This window comes from Myxocyprinus asiaticus, chromosome 14, assembly GCF_019703515.2.
Source record: "Myxocyprinus asiaticus isolate MX2 ecotype Aquarium Trade chromosome 14, UBuf_Myxa_2, whole genome shotgun sequence".
In the NCBI taxonomy this organism is placed as follows: Eukaryota; Metazoa; Chordata; class Actinopteri; order Cypriniformes; family Catostomidae; genus Myxocyprinus; species Myxocyprinus asiaticus.
In genome coordinates this window covers 3,693,896-3,714,239 of record NC_059357.1, presented here as the reverse complement: position 1 = coordinate 3,714,239, position 20,344 = coordinate 3,693,896, and the positions used below count along the sequence as shown (strand labels likewise).

The 20,344-nt window shown below is 38.1% G+C and overlaps 1 protein-coding gene across 1 annotated transcript; it reads left to right on the top strand.

Annotated features, from left to right (window-relative positions):
- Window positions 1–9,766: 9,766 nt before the first annotated feature.
- Window positions 9,767–15,092, top strand: LOC127451989 (cytochrome P450 2K1-like). The gene is made up of 9 exons (XM_051717096.1): window positions 9,767–9,985; window positions 10,062–10,224; window positions 10,739–10,888; window positions 10,974–11,134; window positions 11,395–11,574; window positions 12,783–12,924; window positions 13,027–13,211; window positions 13,278–13,419; window positions 13,501–15,092. The coding sequence occupies exons 1-9, from the start codon at window positions 9,782–9,784 to the stop codon at window positions 13,686–13,688; spliced, it is 1,515 nt and encodes a 504-aa protein (XP_051573056.1). The 5' UTR covers window positions 9,767–9,781; the 3' UTR covers window positions 13,689–15,092.
- Window positions 15,093–20,344: the final 5,252 nt, after the last annotated feature.

The window sequence follows — 20,344 nt, the reverse complement described above, 5'->3', positions numbered from 1 at the left end:
ACAATATGTGTGTTAACATGATTTTAGTGTGATAAAATCGCTTACTAAGCTTCTCTGTGTAAAGTTATAGCCAATTTAAAAAAAAAAAAATTGTAAAAATTACGATTTAAAAACTTTACAGCTCAAATAATACATGAGTTGTAACAGAAGAAATCATGTAAATGCTTTTATAAAATTATAAGATTCACTTTTCTGTTTAAACACTTCAAAAATTGGCCCCATTCACTTCCATTGTAAGTGCCTCACTGTAACCTCGATTTTTTATTTTTTTAAACAAAAGGAAGGACGAGTCGGAATGAATTTTTGTGGTCATCAATTGACATTATGCCACAAATGCTGTCGACCTAGCTTAACTTGTATTGAACCCGGAATATTCCTTTAAGACACACTTGTAACTTTCAAGAACATCCCTAGGCAGACAAATTGAACTGAGATAGATCGGTGCCCTTAGTGAAAATATACAGTATATCTCACATGCAGTGTTGTGGAGTAACAGAATACATGTAACGGAATCACGTATTTAAAATACAAAATATAATAACTGTATTCCACTACAGTTACAGTTTAAATCATTATAATTAGAATACAGTTACATTCAAAAAGTATTTTGATTACTGAAGAGATTACTTTGCATTTTATTGTCATTTGTTTCATTTAATATTTAGTCCTTTCAGATGGAAAACATTTATACATATAAATGATGCGATCCAAAGTGCATTTGAACAGCGGTGAAACACTTTCTTATGATGTGTTATATTCATACGAGCAGACAGAGAAGTACGTTTGAAGTAAGTTTGGAGCAGAAGAAATAGAAATAAACCTTGTGTAAATTGTCAGCTTTATGCTAAGATAAAATGCTATTTTTAGTCATTTTACATGCACATGTTACCAGACATGATCATATTTTTTTATCACTAAAATTCACGTTGGATCATAATTTCTTTTTTTCTAGTAAGATCTTTGATATTAGGGCAATAATCGTATTCTTGATAATAATTTTTGTATTGTTTTCCTGTAAAAATATAATAAAAAAAATCCTTAAAACAAGATCCATTAGATTTATCTTGTTTTAGAAACAACACTGCATAAGATATTTAGGTTTTTCAGAGAATGTATTTTTAACATGTGTATATTGTCTTACTGTACTGGCAGAGTTTTTATAGTCAAAACAAGTGAAAAAATCTACCAGTGCTGAAGAAGTAATCCAAAGTATTTAGAATACGTTACTGACCTTCAGTAATCTAACAGAATACATTACAAATTACATTTTACAGCATGTATTCTGTAATCTGTAGTGGAATACCTTTCAGAAGTAACCCTCCCAACCCTGCTCACATGAAACTGAATTGGGAAGTGATGAACATCCTTTAAAAGCCTTCCTGATATAAATTTAATATAGTAATTAATACTCTGACACTAATTTGAGTAAAGAGCACTAATGACTTGTTTTTGACTTAAAGCTTAAAGTTGAGGACTTGAATGCAAAGACTTCAGACTTACTTGTGACATGCAAAACAATGACTTGGTCTGACCTCTGGTGAATGCATTGATTTTAATGGGTATAGTGTGTCAGAAGGACAGAGAGGGAAAATGCAAAGGTTTGTGAAAGTGATCCTCTATCACTTTTACCACCACCACTCAGATGTAGGCATTCATCGGTCAAAGAAAGGGCTTGTTTGAGATGCCAAATTCCTCACCTTGAAAGTAGGCGAGAGTAGGCGGTTGCAGTCAGGGAAGGAGTGAAATAAGCACTGTCAGGTCAGACAGTTCTTACTTCTCATAGTGAATCAGCTGCCTACAAGACCAAAGGCAGATATTGCATGATTCGCATTCATGTGCTTTGTTGCTGGTAAATGAATGTATTTTTATTTATTTTTTTCGTCGACGAGCTAGACTTAACAAGGTGAGTGACAGTTGGCCACATCACCTCGGCACCTGACAGCGCCTATCATCTGTTGTCGCGGAGAGATAGGGCCGCGCCTCACAAATTATATTGTGGAGTGATTTCATCAAGATACTATTGGGCAGAAAGGACAGTAGCACTCAGTCCTGATTAATTTTGAGACATTCACGGTAGACGCTAGCCGGTCAAACAGCGCAAAACTGTGGACTAAACATCGCATTTGCTTTTAGCCATTTTTAGCTAATCTAACTAAGGAAATAATTGTACGACATGTTTGACACGTCACGACCCAACATTTGTAGGTATACGACCCAATTTAGGTCTGGATTCATACTTTAAATGGGTGTTCCTGCCTCTGTGGCTTTAGTACTTGAATACACGTCTTGTTGAACAACCTGAAAAGGTTGTAAATATATATAATAAAGTGGCAGGGTTAATTAAAGGGGGTCGCACACCGGACGTGCCTGGCGGACGACGTGGCACGTTCTAAAATTTGAAATAATTATTTTCTATGAAGGTGCATACACAGCGCGGGCTCACTGTCTCCGGAGGCTGCTCAAATATCTGCAGCACCACAGAGCTCAACTTGCATAGTTTTACATTCGACCCAAATCATTATCAAAGGACAAAGATTATTTACTCTAGCCATCAATTGATGATATTTTGTGTATAAGCATCTTTCATATAGCCTACACAAAGTATGTATTTTTGTGGTTTGACAGCTTGAATGAAACCTCTTTAAAAATACATACAGAAAAATTGCATAATAATTTTTAATCGTTCAGTCTAATCGTTCAATTAAACCAGTTTTGCCAACCTGTAAACGTCACTTTCATTCTTAAAGAAGTAGACAAAAATATGTGACTTTTGTGTGTAGGCCTATGCGTCCTGTGCAAGGAGCTCTAAAATACCCATCCTATGTTGTGATACCTGTGCCTGGTGACCTGCTTCAGTAAATGTTATATCACCCCCTTGTGGTCTCCCAACACTATTACGCCAGACATTCAGCAGAAGCCCAACTGAGGAGAAGGGTAAAGCTGCAGGCATAGCTCCAAAAAGGGGCGTGAGCTCCAAATCGCCATTAAAGATAAACGGAGCCCCTAACCTAATCCTTTCCCTAACCTTAACCGTGAATGGAAGTGATGCCCCCCTTTGGAGTTGGCACAACCCCGTTTTGGAGTAACCCCTCCCCTTTTGGAGTAACTCTGCCCCTTTTGGAGATCCCACCCCCATTTGGAGGTCTCCGGACTGCAGCTATACCTACTTGCAACTGAGTGGAAAGCATGCAAATTAGGCTTTTAATTTAAATGTTGGCTGATGTTAATATATCAATGCCTTAAAATATATATCGATAAAATAACGTGCCAATCAATAATCGATATATCGATATTTTATGACAAGCCTAATATACAGTTCTGTATATACAGTATATACACAGTTTATCATATACACTTTAACAGCCAGTGATCAACATGCATTTTCGTTTTAAAACATTTCATAAATTTTACCACCTATATGTATTGAGTCATAATATTTTTTATTTTACAAAAAAGTTTTTAGATTGATTTTTGCACACTTATTTTGCACACATTTCCCAAAGTAATGCTGCAACAAAGTCAATCGTGAAGTCAACAAAGAAAAGGTGAGGCTTTATCTCGGCAATGCTTTGGCCAATTGAAATGAAACTTGTTAGGTATCAATGCTTATTTATGTTTCTTAATTTGTAATCACTTGGCCTGAAGTCATATTACTTCCATTTAGATCTCTTCAGAATTGTAGGGTATAATGTGGCCAAATGTTTCAGCGGTCTGATGTTTGCACTACTACAGTTTTTGTCCAGTTCTCACCAAATTTTGCTCAGTTTATCTTCAAGCCATTCCAGCCAAAAGTTATAAAAAAAAAAGACTTGAAGGCACATGAGGAAACTAACACTACATAAATTCCTTAGGGTCTGAAGGTTATTGCCTCTCTGTGTGAAATCTAGCTTATTAATTAATCATTAAATCCAGATTCCTGATCGCACAGTTCTGTTTAGGCTAGGGATCCTTTACACCAGTGAAGAGAACTGGAAAGAGATGAGACGCTTCACTCTCATTAACTTAGAGGAAGCCAAAATAAATATTTATAGAGGAAATTCAGTACCTAAAAGCAGAGTTTCTGAAGTTTGAAGGTACCACCTGCAGCATACACCTGGTCATCTGCAATTGTGATCATACTTTGAGAGATACAGTTATTTTGTCTTTTACTCTTTACAAGAAATCCCTTTGACACAACACAGCCTGTGAACTATGGTGTATCAAACATCATCTAATCTACTGCATATGGCAGCATATTTGAATATACTGATCCGCGATTCATAGAAACGGTCAAAAGGGCAAATGAGAACGCTCGACTTGGTGGATCAGCTTCTATGCAGGAATGCAAGTATGATTAAGATATATACCCAAACTTTCACCAACAAACTTTGAACTGGGTGCCTTTTCTATCTTGAAAAAGTGATTTTACAGCTGAAGTACAGGTGCATCTCAGTAAATTAGAATGTCGTGGGAAAGTTCATTTATTTCAGTAATTCAACTCAAATTGTGAAACTCGTGTATTAAATAAATTCAATGCACACAGACTGAAGTAGTTTAAGTTTTTGGTTCTTTTAATTGTGATGAAAGTGTCACGTTTAACAAAAACCCACCAATTCACTATCTCAAAAAATTAGAATATGGTGACATGCCAATCAGCTAATCAACTCAAAACACCTGCAAAGGTTTCCTGAGCCTTCAAAATGGTCTCTCAGTTTGGTTCACTAGGCTACACAATCATGGGGAAGACTGCTGATCTGACAGTTGTCCAGAAGACAATCATTGACACCCTTCACAAGGAGGGTAAGCCACAAACATTTATTGCCAAAGAAGCTGGCTGTTCACAGAGTGCTGTGTCCAAACATGTTAACAGAAAGTTGAGTGGAAGGAAAAAGTGTGGAAGAAAAAGATGCACAACCAACCGAGAGAACCGCAGCCTTATGAGGATTGTCAAGCAAAATCGATTCAAGAATTTGGGTGAACTTCACAAGGAATGGACTGAGGCTGGGGTCAAGGCATCAAGAGCCACCACACACAGACTTGTCAAGGAATTTGGCTACAGTTGTCGTATTTCTCTTGTTAAGCCACTCCTGAACCACAGACAACGTCAGAGGCGTCTTACCTGGGCTAAGGAGAAGAAGAACTGGACTGTTGCCCAGTGGTCCAAAGTCCTCTTTTCAGATGAGAGCAAGTTTTGTATTTCATTTGGAAACCAAGGTCCTAGAGTCTGGAGGAAGGGTGGAGAAGCTCATAGCCCAAGTTGCTTGAAGTCCAGTGTTAAGTTTCCACAGTCTGTGATGATTTGGGGTGCAATGTCATCTGCTGGTGTTGGTCCATTGTGTTTTTTGAAAACCAAAGTCACTGCACCCGTTTACCAAGAAATTTTGGAGCACTTCATGCTTCCTTCTGCTGACCAGCTTTTTAAAGATGCTGATTTCATTTTCCAGCAGGATTTGGCACCTGCCCACACTGCCAAAAGCACCAAAAGTTGGTTAAATGACCATGGTGTTGGTGTGCTTGACTGGCCAGCAAACTCACCAGACCTGAACCCCATAGAGAATCTATGGGGTATTGTCAAGAGGAAAATGAGAAACAAGAGACCAAAAAATGCAGATGAGCTGAAGGCCACTGTCAAAGAAACCTGGGCTTCCATACCACCTCAGCAGTGCCACAAACTGATCACCTCCATGCCACGCCGAATTGAGGCAGTAATTAAAGCAAAAGGAGCCCCTACCAAGTATTGAGTACATATACAGTAAATGAACATACTTTCCAGAAGGCCAACAATTCACTAAAAATGTTTTATGATGTATTCTAATTTTTTGAGATAGTGAATTGGTGGGTTTTTGTTAAATGTGAGCCCAAATCATCACAATTAAAAGAACCAAAGACTTAAACTACTTCAGTCTGTGTGCAATGAATTTATTTAATACGCGAGTTTCACAATTTGAGTTGAATTACTGAAATAAATGAACTTTTCCACGACATTCTAATTTATTGAGATGCACCTGTACATTCTGCATTAGCGCCACCAAACGGAATTGAAAAAATACTCTGTCACTGCGTCCAAATATCCATACATCTCTACTATGGTATAGTATGCCAAAAACAGTATGCCAGTGGAGTAGTATGTCCAAGTATGTTCACAGTATTTATGAGGCAGTAAGCGAGATATATCCTGATAACCTACTATTTCTGGCAAGATTTTGAAGTGCGGATCAAATGGACACTTAACGATCCCATAATCCATTGGGAGCTGAGGAGACCTGGATTTAAACAAACAGTGGGGAATCATGAGTTGGACGCCTCTTTTAAAATGTAATTGCTATATACTGTATACCAATATACATTACAATTGTTCTTTGTGCTTGAATGGTGCTTGTTTAACAAAACCAAAGCAGATAGTTTTCATGGTTGTTATTACATCATATTTTCGGTTCACGAGACAATGCCAACGTCCACGGATGAAGTATGTCAGAAATCTATTCATACTACTCGCATGCATACCTATAAGAACGTACTGTTTTGCTGGCAGATAAGTGCATCCTTCATCAAAAAAAGTAGTTCATACTGTGACAGAATGCGGTTTCAGATGCAGCATTTGTTTCCAAAACAGATTTGTGAATATGCCTCCCATTGGTCAAACAAAGGGATTGTCCTGCCCCCAATTCATGCCATTGGTTGAGTCAGTGTTATTTGGAGTAATTTTCATAGAGCTACAGAGACATTTCTTACAGTTTTCAAGAAAATTAACATATGAATAGGTTATTTATAGTTGTCTGCAAATTAAGCTTGGAAATGAGAAAGTATTTTAACACAGAAAAAATTATATTTCAGTTATAAAAGTAAACGTCTGTAAGATTTTAGCAGTTCTACCAGACACAGAATGTTTTTATGTGATTAATATATTGCACTGTGCCATTTTGGCTAAATTGATACATTATAACATATATACAGGTATTTCTACAAATATCCACTTTTTAATGATACTTTTTAACTACACAAAATCATGGTAACAGCACTGACATTTTAAGCTTGTTCTCTGCTAACAAACAAAACAAAATATAAGATGAGGTCAAGGCATAAAAAAGGATAGCTCTTGTGAAACAGTAGGTTGACTTTTCTTTAGCTAAAATCTAAAGTCTGTGCTTACCAAAATGCAAAACACTGCCCACAGAGTTGTTGGGCGTATGGGCATGTGTGAGCTCTATTTTCCAGGTGAAATGTCAAGTCAAGTCATTTTTATTTGTATAGTGCAATTTCACAACACACGTCATTTCAAAGCAGCTTTACAGTAAATTATGCTGTAACAAAGAAAGATGCTGTGATGTCGTATAGTTCTCATTGTGCGGTTTAAATGAATAACGTGACTGAAAATCAGGCATTAAAAATGACTGTCTTTGTGCCCCCAGTGAGCAAGCCAAATGCGACTGTGTCCAGGAACACAAAACTCCATATGATGTTAGTTAATGGAGGAAAATAACTTTGGGGAGAACCAGGCTCAGCTGGGGGAGCCAGTTCCCCTCTTGCTATATTGCATGAATATAATGCCAAGTTTAGTTATCAATGTGTAGTACAAGTCTTGCTTTATGTGAGTAAACTGAGTAGATGTTGGTGGGCAATGTTTAAAACTAAAGGATTGTGTATGAACTGTTAGATTAATGATAAAGTGTCCTCAAAGTCCATCCCAAACTGATTGTGGAAATGCTCGTAGATGCAGTGCCCTTTTGTATGGCTGATGAAGGCTTTAGTTGGCATTAATTAGTGACAGGTGTGGTGGTGGCGTAGTGGGCTAAAGCACATAGGTGGTAATCAGATGGTTGCTGGTTCAATCCCCACAGCCGCCACCACCATTGTGTCCTTGAGCAAGGCACTTAACTCCAGGTTGCTCCAGGGGGATTGTCCCTGTAATAAGTGCACTGTAAGTCGCTTTGGATAAAAACATCTGCTAAATACATAAATGTAAATTAATTTACTGTTTATGTATTGTATTCCAAATGTCCACAGAGGGGCGCCAAAAGTGAGTTGTGAAGCAAGTTGTTTTCAGCTGTACAGGCTGTAATCCAGTGAATAGGAATGCATATTTTATAAAGTGTAACCCCCATTCCAAACCCAAAACCTAAAACTAACCATCAGTGGAGTAAAAATGTAATGTTAGAGGGGAAAGTGCAACCCCAGAACCGTGCTCGTCATCGAATTCACTGAGTTTGAAGTAGCATACTACCCATATCCATCAATGGCAGAAATAGCATGAGCAATATGGTAGTATGCCATTTTGAACTTGGCATGTCTGATAGGAGGAGAGTACCGGAACTCTTGGTAACAACATGCCGACTCCCATTTACTAGCACTAATTTTACTTGTTCCGAGTAAATGCACATAATGTAAGCATCTAAATAATGGCAGGTAATTATTTGATGAGAAAAATGCATTACAAAAATGTGTATATCAAGGAACGTTTTGGTTATTGTAGATCAGTAGTTGCTCCATTCTCCAATCCAGTCTTTTTTGGACTAAATATGAAATAGATGCCATTGAGGAATTCAGTACTTGCAGTACGTGTTGTCTGGTAGTTGGGAAGCAAAAAGAACTTGGATTATAATTTATTAAAATGTATTTTCTAATTGGTTACATTGTAATTCAGATTCCTTCCAGCTGTTTCATGCGTCTTTGCATGGTTAATCATCCATCCTGCCAAATCAGGGTGAGACTTACAGAAGTGGTTATAGATCTGTGTTAGCAACTGAATGGTTGTTGGCTTAAATCCCAGAAGAGGTGTTTTATGAACTATTACTCATTCCCTGAATGTCCAAAGCAACACAGCTGAAAGCTATGACTGATTTATCAATTGAGTCATAACTGCATAAGTCAAGTCTAATAAGTCAAATGAACTTTGGTTTAAATTACAGTGAGCGCTGGATTAGAGAGTTGGACCCAAGTTTAATACTTTTATTAGTCTCAATACTTATCCAACCATATACTGTACATAGCCCAATAAAAGGTAGTAGGTAAGAGGTTGCTCTAATTTCAAGTTTGACAAAGGTTATAGTAGCTCTGTGTTATCAGAGTTCAAGCTTGAATGTTATTCACTGCTGTGTATTGTTTGTAGTTGGTATTTAGAAAATTAAGAACAGAGGATCTTAAAATTTCTCTGCCCATGGCCCAAATACATTTGTGTTTACTGGAGACCCACACTTATAAAACCATGCAATGTGCTGTATTTGTATATCAGTTAATGTCTTTGGTCTTCATGTCTCAAACAATTGCAATACAGATGGATTATTATAGAAATCACAGTTATGTGAAAAAAAAAGATCTACAGTAAAATTATAAATTTAAACATGTACACAAATGCAGTCTGCATAATATCTTCTAAAAACATTCAGTTTGAACTGGAATAAAAAAACAAACAAACAAACATGTAAACCATAGTGTCTGACAAGAATACCAATTACTACACTTATTGTTACTAAAGTAAAACTGTTATTTGGTTTCGCGGATGTTATTACATCATATTTTCAGGTCTCGGGAGAATGCCCAAGTCCCAGATGAAATATGTCCAAAATCTATATATACTACAGAAATGACATTGCGGAGTGATAATATATTAAGAAAAGAGCCAAAAGACTCTTTCAAAAGTCCTGTTTTTTGTTCAACAAACCTATACTCCTCCCTCCTTTCCACTCTTCTCATGGTTTATTTGTTTTGAAAGAAAACTCCACCCTGGAATCACACGAGTTCCCTCTCTTACATAACAACTAGCCTATAAATGTTTGTACGCTGCAGACAAGTCTACAATTTTACAATGGCTGTTTTTGAGGCACTTCTGCAGTTTCCCAGCACAGGAACATTACTGGGCGCTTTGCTTTTGCTTCTGGTTGTATATCTGCTTTCATCAGGCTCCAAACCTCAGAAAGAAGGTAAAGACCCACCAGGACCCAAACCACTGCCACTGCTGGGAAACCTGCTGACGCTTGACCTTGAGAGACCCTTTGACACACTTTGTGAGGTGAGAACTTCACATTTAAACAATAATGATGACATTTTGATATTAGTTTGCAAATGTCTTACTCTGTTTCCTCCAGCTGTCTAAAACCTACGGAAACGTGTTCCAAGTGTTTTTGGGTCCCAAAAAAGTTGTGGTCTTAGCTGGGTGCAAAACAGTTAAAGAAGCACTTGTGAACTATGCAGATGAGTTTGGGGACCGAGAAATTGGACCTGGTTTCAGAATACTAAATGACGAACATGGTAAGAACACTGAATTCTGTGTTTAAAATTGTATACATTTCGTAATTCACCACAGACAGTATGTGTATTAAGTGATAATAAAATGTTTTATGGAACCAAGCATCAGTGCTGTGTAGGCAGCTTATGGTATTTGTTAGTTTTCGGCTTATTATTCCACTTCCACTGTTGTAGTCTACTGCAGCCCATAAAACTCTACTGTTTGTTAAAAGGGTGGGATATTTTCCCCATTGATTGGGGAGGGTTTGAAAAGTTCCCAGACCAGTCAAAATGTATTTTCTTGCTTCATGAAAGGCTTGAAACCGTAATATTTCTCAAATATATTCTTATATTTTCTGTCATGATTCAATGAGTTTGCTTTGTTTAAAGCTTATCAACAAACTGACATGGCATAATTCCATGTGGGTCTAAAGGTTAATGTCTGTGTGAAATACGACTTATTAATTAATCATTAAATGAGTGCTATTCTGCTGAGGTGTAGTCCAGAGTCATAATCACATGGTTCTGTTTTGATCAGGGATCATCTTTTCCAATGGTGAGAACTGGAAAGAGATGAGACGCTTCGCTCTCACTAACCTGCGAGACTTTGGGATGGGTAAGAGAGGAAGTGAAGAGAAAATCATAGAGGAAATTCAGTACCTGAAAGAAGAGTTTGAGAAGTTTGAAGGTACCACCTGCAGCATACACCTGGACATCTGCAATTATGCTCACACTTTGAGAGATACAGTTGATTTGTCTTTTACTCTTTACAGGGAAACCCTTTGACACAACACAGCCTGTGAACTACGCTGTATCAAACATCATCTCAGCTATTGTGTATGGCAACAGATTTGAATACACTGATCCTCAATTCAAAGAAATGGTCGATAGGGCAAACGAGAACGTTCGGGTTGGTGGATCGGCTTCAATGACGGTATGCAAGATTTATATATTAACCAAACTTTTACCAACATGCCTCTTCTCTGAGGGTCATTGTATGAAATGGCGTCCTTTTGCCATTTTGAAAAAGTGACTATGAAATAAAATTTCTGTAAGATTTTTTACATTCTCAGGCAAAGCAAAGAATGCTTTTGTTTATTTAAATGTACCACAAACACAAATATGGTTATAGGCATCTCTGTATAAAAGCTCTCACTCAACCTTTTTCTACTGTTTTGAAATGTGTCCTTGTAGCTTTACAGCATATTTCCATGGTTGGGCCCGTTCCTGAACAGCAAACGGATTATCGTAAGAAATATACTGAAAAATAGAGCACAGATAACAAAGTTAATCAGTGGGCTACTGGAGACTCTGAATCCACAGGACCGCAGAGGGTTCATCGACTCCTTTCTCATCCGCAAACAGAGCGAGGAGGTACGGAAATCACCATCTTGCATTATTTGATGATGCTCATTACTGGAACGAATATAAATACAAGAGGAAGTAGAAAATATTGCAGTTGTTTGCAAACCGCCCCCCAAAAACCACCACATTACACTCATTTTCAGTTTCATTTCAGTTAGTTTTCCTTTACTTTACACCAATGCTAGAATGTTAGTGCTCTGAATGTCGCGTGTAATAACTTGAAATGTTAATCACATTAATGTTGATATTTGCTTGCATGTTGTGAGTTCAAAAGGTTTGAGACAATTTATGAAAATGCTTAAATTTTGCATTTGTCTAATTAAATATAGACTTTTGCATTAACATGTATATCCTCAGCATAAGATGAGTGAAAAGTTTAATAAAAATAAATGTGGAGGAGTTTGAACACCACTTTAGTAGAGGTAGATATATCGGTTTTACCGATTAATCGGTGCCGATAATTGCTTTTTGGAAGGGTTTTCAGCAAAAAATCTATGCTGATTTGGCTGCAAAGCCACTCTAACTGTAGAATCCTCCAGCACCAGTCACAGAGGAACATGGAGGATTAAAAGTAAACGACTGTTGCAAAAAGCAACTAACGGTAAAACCGATATATCTGTCTACCTCTAGTAGGAACAGCAATGTACTATAACATTCATACATGGGAAAATGTGTGAAAGTTCACATGAACAAATGTGCAGTAATGTGTGTAAAACAAAACAATATACAATACTATGTAAGACAATACATCATACAATACAGTACAAAAACAATGTACACTATACAATAAAGTGCAAGATACAATGTAAAACGATGTACAATACACAAAAACAGTGCAAAAATTGTGATACAATTTTAATATATCATCAATATATGGTAATATTCTTTCTGTATTTCTATATATGCTGTAACACAATGCACATAATCTACACCAATGATTGAATTGATCCATCATTGATTAAAATACATTCTATTATGCTCTTCTAAACCCAAAGTAAAAGTACCAAGATTTAAGATTTATTAAAACTGCTGGTGTTGTTGAAATAGCAGGTTTGACTTTCTATTTCCTCCTGTATATAAAAACGTTTTAAGTTCCATTAAAGCTGAGCAATGTCTACAGTTTTTTGTGTTGTAGAACGCATGTTCTCAGACAACTCTTTTTCCAATTATTATGATAAAAAATATGAATATATATCTTGTGGATTTGTATTTGTCAGCAATCTGGCAAGACGGACTCATACTTCCATCAGGAGAATCTTATAATGACGGTGGTGAATCTCTTTGTTGCTGGTACTGACACCACAGGAACAACTCTGCGCTGGGGTCTGATGATTATGGCCAAATACCCTCATATACAGGGTAAAAACACAGTACTGAGTTTGTCTCCATGCTTTAATTTTTTTGTGGATGTTTTCTTCAGCTGAATTCACTGGAGTACTGATGTGCTGTATTTGTGTGCAGATCGGGTTCAGGAGGAGATTGACAGAGTGATCGGTGGACGTCAACCAGTTGTGGATGACAGGAAGAAATTACCATATACAGACGCTGTGATCCATGAAACCCAGAGACTGGCCAACATAGTACCAATGAATCTACCCCATACGACCAGCTGTGATGTTCACTTCAATGGATACTTCATCAAGAAGGTCAGTTAAAATAAATAAATAAATAAATGAATAAATATATAATTTGAATCTTTCTCAATTTTCCAGGGTACCACAGTATTTCCTCTGCTGACGTCTGTATTAAAGGATGAAAGTGAATGGGAGAATCCACACAGTTTTTACCCAGAACACTTCCTTGATGAAAAAGGCCAGTTTGTTAAGAAAGACGCTTTCATGCCCTTTTCTGCAGGTACAGTCAAATCTAAACACTACACATGTTTTGAAGAAATTAATATTTGAAGGGAAATAACACATGTGCGGTCTTTCTCAGGCCGCAGAATGTGTGCTGGGGAGAGTTTGGCCAGAATGGAGCTCTTCCTGTTCTTCACCTCCCTCCTTCAGCACTTTCGCTTCACTCCTCCACCTGGAGTGTCTGGAGATGAACTGGATCTCAAAGGAATAGTTGGAATCACATTGAATCCATCTCCACACAAACTGTGTGCAATCAAACGGTCCTGATGCATGACAATAACATCAATCCTTAGGAGAAAATCATTTGCCAATGAACTGAATGACACTGCATTATCAGCTGGTCATAACAAGGAACATAGTCTTCCAGAACTCTATTTTCTACTTTTATAATATCTAGTTAATTTTCTACTCAGACAAAATTCTGAATAGTATAAGATAAGATTTGATGCCATCTTCAAATTCTTCCTCATAAGAAAACAGATGCAGGCAAACAGTGCTTTTCAGTTTTGCGTGCAATCCTTGTCAGATGGTTAACGACGGACAAGGAACAATTTGGTCAGCAATATTGTCAAGGATTGGTAATCCAGATCTGTTCCACTCTATCCAGTCCTTTTTTATATATATTAAAGTTTTGAATAATACAATACTTGCATTGTGTTTTTTGTTTTGTTTTTTTTTTCTCCTAGGAGCAAAAATGAATCATATTAAATATATTAAAATATTACAAATTATATTAACATATTAACTCTTTAAGCTCGGATGGGCCCGGCGATAATTATCAAAGTATTACTACCTACATTCTTGACCAACACAAAATAGAGATTGTTTGAGAGCTTAGAAGCTCTACTTTACAATGCATGTAGGCATTATGACTTTAAAATTTGCAGACAAATCAGAAGTTCCGTTTTTATAATTTATAAAAAATTAATATTGTAATCAGTAAAAACATCAAACTGGTCAAATAGCCATGTTGTTGGAAAGCTCTCAAAGAGTAGACTACAACAGGCCAATTTTTTCCTTACAGACAAAAAACATACCCTAGTTATAGCTAAGTATATGTCTTTGACATACATGTTACATAAAAACAGGTATTGCTTATTGGCCACGCTTTCGGATATAACTTCACAAAAAATATACAGAACATAAAATATCACGTCATTAATTAGAGGAGGTGATTCTTTTTAAAATGAGCCCACACACAACGTAATCAGATGCATAGATCATTAGATAATCCACACGAAGCACAATGTGCACACAGCACATAATGTGCTATCTGGCTAAAAACATGTTAGCTTTTCCTGGATCAGATGAATTTATCTGAAATTATGTAGTATGTTGTCCAGCGTCATGGAATGCTAAACCAATCATATTGTGATTCAGATCGCTGCTATCAGAGGTGGAAGTCATCCAAATATGGGCAGAGAGGATCGTTCACTCTAATTACATATGGCCACCACTAGATGGCACCAAGTACATGACACAGAATCAATGATGGCTCAAATGACACAGAATGGAGCTGAGATATCGTTACCCATGCCTGCATGCTTTGGAGAGAGAACATACCTTTTGTAATTGTTGTATTTGCATGTGTAATTATTTCTTTTATACAATTATGTTTTATTTGTTTGGAGATGTTTTTGGACAATAAAATAAATTATTTGTGTAATGCTATATCTGTCCCGCATTCTTATTTGTGGAAAGAACTTGAGAGAGCAATCTGTTAGCATTCCAATTAATCCATTCATCAAGGCAGTTGCTTGGCTGCAGCCCCAGAAGTATGCAACATGAATGCTGCCATCTTATCTTTATGGGCACTTAGTTTTTGGAAACCTTTTTTATTTTATTTTTATGAGCCAATCACCTGACCATAAATCTCATGTGACTTACTAATCACTCAATATTTATTTCATAAAATCAACCCTAAATTGAATTGGTAACCAATGCAAAGAAGCTAGAACTGGAGTACTATGATTTGAAGACCTAGTGATTTAAAGTTGAAAACAGGGCATTACAATAATCAAGGTGAGATGAAATAAAAGCTGATTCTCTGTATCCCTAAAACTTAAGACATGTCTAGCCTTGGAAATGTTCCATTACTGATAAAACAAGACGGAACTAACTGCCTGACATGATATTCAAAATTTACATTAGAATCAAAATAGACGCCAGAATTTCTCATGAGCACGGATCAGGATCTGACTGTTAGACTCTTCACACAAAGTGATCACACAGCATTGGAAGATCTGGAGTACAGCACACAAATAGCATTATTGATTATTTTTAGGATGCTTTTCTCATTTTTTGAGCTGCAACTTGGACATTGTGAAACTCCCTTTGTATCCCACAGCAAACAAAACTATACTGTAACTGCATCAGACTGCTAAAGATGTTCTGTCAGTCTGCAGTGGCCAGTATTTTATCTTCTGTGCTGTGAAATACTGGGTAGCAAACCAGCTGCACCAACCTGATTTACCTTAAAATCACCTTTGGCAAAATGGTAGCCAATGTTGAAAAAGCTGTTGGGATGTTCCACCACAGTTCTTGATGAAGCACTAAAGTCTGTGTTATTTGTATATACTGTATAACAGAGTAACAATTTTACTCATATGTAAACAACAAACATAAAAAAGGTCTAGAGAAATAAAAAAGAATAAGAAAAATAACTGCTAATGTGTGGCCTTTACTCTTGCAGAACAAAGATTCTAATTCTAGATTGGCAAAACTGCTCTGTGCATCAATAGAGCCAGGATACATTGGTATAAATTAATTAAGGTAAAAATATGTGTAATTTTAGGATTGTTTTGTTTTTCTGCTGAGCAAAATGTGAGAATTTCTCTTTTTCTCCTGGAACTGAGCTCAGATTTACATGTGTTTGTGCAAACCATACCCTGTTTCATCTTAAAGCCCCTCCTGCAACTCGGTTACAAGGTACACAAGAACAAATAAATTGTGACCCAAATCAAATGTTTACTTTTGTTTTGTTTTTTACTGCTAAACTTTTACTGGTGTTTTACTTGAAAACGTGTATGCTAGATCTCTTTGACTAAGGCTTTCATGGAAGTGATTCTCTTGCAGGGTTTCAGCACAGGTGCTTTACTTGGTGTTTTGCTGCTCTTTGTGGTTGTTTATCTACTACTGTCTGGCTCCAGCTGTCAGGATGAGGGAAAAGAACCTCCTGGACCCAAACCACTGCCACTGCTAGGGAACCTACTCATATCTGACCTCAAGAAAACATATGTGAGCCTCAGTGATCTCATAACTGGGATCACTGATTTAAAATTCACTCTGATCTACTTAAAATGGTTGTTAATGTCTTTTCCTGATCTTTTCTGCCTTACAGCTTTAAAAACAATATGGATCAGTTTACACTGTGCACTTCGGCCCCAAAAAAGTCGCAATGTTGGCAGGATACAAGACCGTCAAGCTGGGATTTGGCGACAGAGATATTACCACCGTATTACATGATATGAGTCAGGGACTTGGTAAGAATTCAGTCTTTGGATTTTACTTCTTAAGATAAATATTCAATAAACACACATGATTTTTTGTAAATAATGTCAAAACTAATCCAGAGCTTAGACTTGTGCTGTTGAACCAGATTTAGTTTTCAGTTAGTTAATGATATACTATACTGTAAACAATAACTATGCAGACATGTGCAATGTAAATTTATCATTAAAAATACCATAGCATTACCATGCTTTGGACATGGTACCATGGTAATACCTTTTTTATTTATTTATTTATTTATTTTTTTACATGAATCATATAAAAATGCCCTCACCTCCATTGTGTGGAGGTGAGGGCATGGTCGAGCGTTCGTCTGGAAAGAGAGTAAGCGGTAAGGGTTCTCACCTTAGATGAATTGCTGGTAATTGCTTGTTTCTGTGTTCGCAGTGAGACAGTGGAAATAAAAGGGCCAGTCCTCGGAGTGTGAGGGGATAGAGAGAACAGCTAATAAGCTGTTTGTGTGTTGGCCATTTGCCGTTAGACTGAAGCTGCCCTGATTTAATTCCCCATTTTGATTTATTGATTTCCATTGGTTTTCTTTGTCGCTGTTAAGCGAACGTGTCTTGTCAGTAAAAAGACCATTTCTGAGTTTGCATGTCACGCTTCCTCATTCCTTTGAACATTTTTCCACTGGTGCCGAAACCCAGGAAAATGAGGAAGAGGATACGCTGCCATGAAATCGTTGCCGCAGGAGAGTGTCTTCAGGTCCCTGGCCAGCATCCACCAGGCCCAACACTAGGCCCTCCTGGACCTCTGCACGGAGTAGCAGCAGCGTTTCAAGGTGCTCCTTCGGGCCCAGGAGGATGATCGGTGGGTGCTGCGGAGCCTAGCACCCCAGGAGGGGATGGCCGCTGCTCTTTCCCCGGCAGCAGTGAGCCCTCACATATTGCTCACAAAGATGGGCCCTGAAGATGATCTGGAGGCCTACCTATAGCTCTTTGAGCACACGACCAAAGCCCTGAGATGGCCGCAGGAGCAATGGGTGGTACATCTTCTGCCGCTGCTGACCAGGGAAGCCCAGATCGTGGCCAACCTCCTGGACTACAAGTTATTTAAGAAGTCCATCCTGCAACGGGACGGCCGCAGCCCAGAAGAACACCACCAGCGCTTCTGCTCCTTGACACTGAGTGAGGTCGGCCGCCCGTTTCTCTTTGCTCAGCAGCTCCGTGATGCCTGCCAGCGGTGGGTGCTGGCTAGGGAGAACAGCGACGCTGACGATGTGATCAGCTTGGTGGTGCTGGATCAGTTTGTCTCCCAACTGCCGAAGGGGACGGCCATGTGGGTCCAGTGCCACTGGCTCCCTGGTCTTGGGGGTTCCCTGTACCACCAAACCCCATCTCTCTCCTCTTTTCATCCCAGGTGAGGGAATCCGCTGCCACAGGTGTGGGCTGGAGGCTTGTCTGCTGAAGTTGCGGGGAGCGGGGTCATGTCCGAAATCTGTGTCCGGTAATGGAGGTGGGGGCCTTGATCCGGGTCCCCGACACTCCACAGACCGCCCCCGATCGAGCAGGAATGTATCAGATACCAGTGAGAGTCAAGGGGGTACATACCAAGCCTTGGTGGATTCTGGTTGTAATCAAACCTCCATTCATCAATGCTTGATTCAAAATGGAGCACTGGATGCTTATAATCGGGTGAGGTGTATGCACAGGGCTATTCAGGATTATCCCGTAGTGACTGTCATGATAATGTTCCGGGGACAAAAGCATAATGCTGAGGTGGTGGTTAGTCCTCGCCTCACCCATCCACTAATTTTGGGATCTAATTGGCCGGCTTTTAGATTATTATTGAAGGGGTTGTGTGTGGATGGGTCCTGTAAGAAAGAAAGATGATGTGAGATGGGCGAAGTGCTGGCTGGGGAGGAATGGCCTGGGCCATCTGCGTTTGCTCCACATCAGGCTGACGCCGGGGAAGGGCAGGTGTCATCCTCCCCCACCCTTAGGGAATTCCCGATAGAGGATTTGTGTGAATAAATTTGTTTTGTTCCTTCCTTCACGATATATATATATCACAATATCCAATTACATCGGCAACCCCCGGGCTGAGGGATCGGTGAATATTCTTGCTTTAGTGATTTTGCATTGAAAATTAAATTAAATTATTTAAAAAATATAATATATATAATATATTTCTAAATTCACATTGCACTCCAAAAGAAATGAAAAAGAAATTAAAATAATGAAGTGATGTGAAGGTGTCCTGTGGTATCTAGCACCAAAACATTAGCAGCAGATCCTTCAAGTCGTGGATCGGACTTGTTGGTCTAGCACAGTTTTTCTCAACTGGTGGGTTCATGACCCAAAAATGGGTCACAGGTCTATTTGTACCTGGTCTGCAACAAAGTAGGAAATTGTGGCAGCGCTGGCTCAGCGGTTAAGGCTCTGGGTTACTGATCAGAAGGGCGGGGGTTCAAGCCCCAGCACCTCCAAGATGCCACTGTTGGGCCCTTGAGCAAGGCCCTTGACCCTATCTGCTCTAGGGGTTCCTTAACATGGCTGACCCTGCACTCTGACCCCAGCTTAGCTGGGATATGTGAAAAAAAAAAAAAAAAAAAGAATTTCAATATGTATGTGCAAATGTATAATGTGTGATTAATTAATTAATTATTAATTAAGTTATAATTATAATTAAATTTATTCAGGAGAAAGAACCAAACAGACATTCGGGCTGGCACCCACAGGTTGAAAACTTTTTTTTACTAATGCACACCTAATTCATGCACAGATAACTCTCAAAAACTTCCCACAAATTCAGCTTGGATAACTTGACAACAAAGTTGCAAAGCCAGTGTTATCTCTCTGGTTAGTGCTGTTTACGGTGTGTAAAGATCCAGAAGCTCCACTTTGCTGTTGTCCACCACATTACTTTGATGTTACTTCACTCATGACTTATCCTCAAAATATTACAACTTTAATTCATAATGATACAACTTTACATATGTACATAATAAGTACATTTGTATCAAATGCTTAAGTACATAGTAGTTAAAAACACATAAAGTGGGTCCAAGATTTGTTTTTCAGTGAGACAATGACCCCAGATATGAAGTTAAAGTGACCCAGCAATGGCTTATCAACAGTGATTATCCTGGAGTGGCCAAGTCCAGATCTCAATCCAATTAAGAATTTATGGGCAGTGGATCTACTCACGATCTCCATGCAACTTAACTGAGCTTGCACAGTTATCCAAAGATGAACAGGAAAACATTTTGTTGGTTAAATATGCAAAGCTGATAGAGACGTATCTCCAGACTCAAGACTTAAATTGCTGACAAAGGTTCATTTATAACTAAATATTGACTTAAATTGAGTAAATACTTATTTATAAGGTTATTTTTGATTAATAACTAAAATACAGTTTGACCAATTTGTAGACATTTTTCATTTTGACATAAAGAATATTTTTCTGTGAAG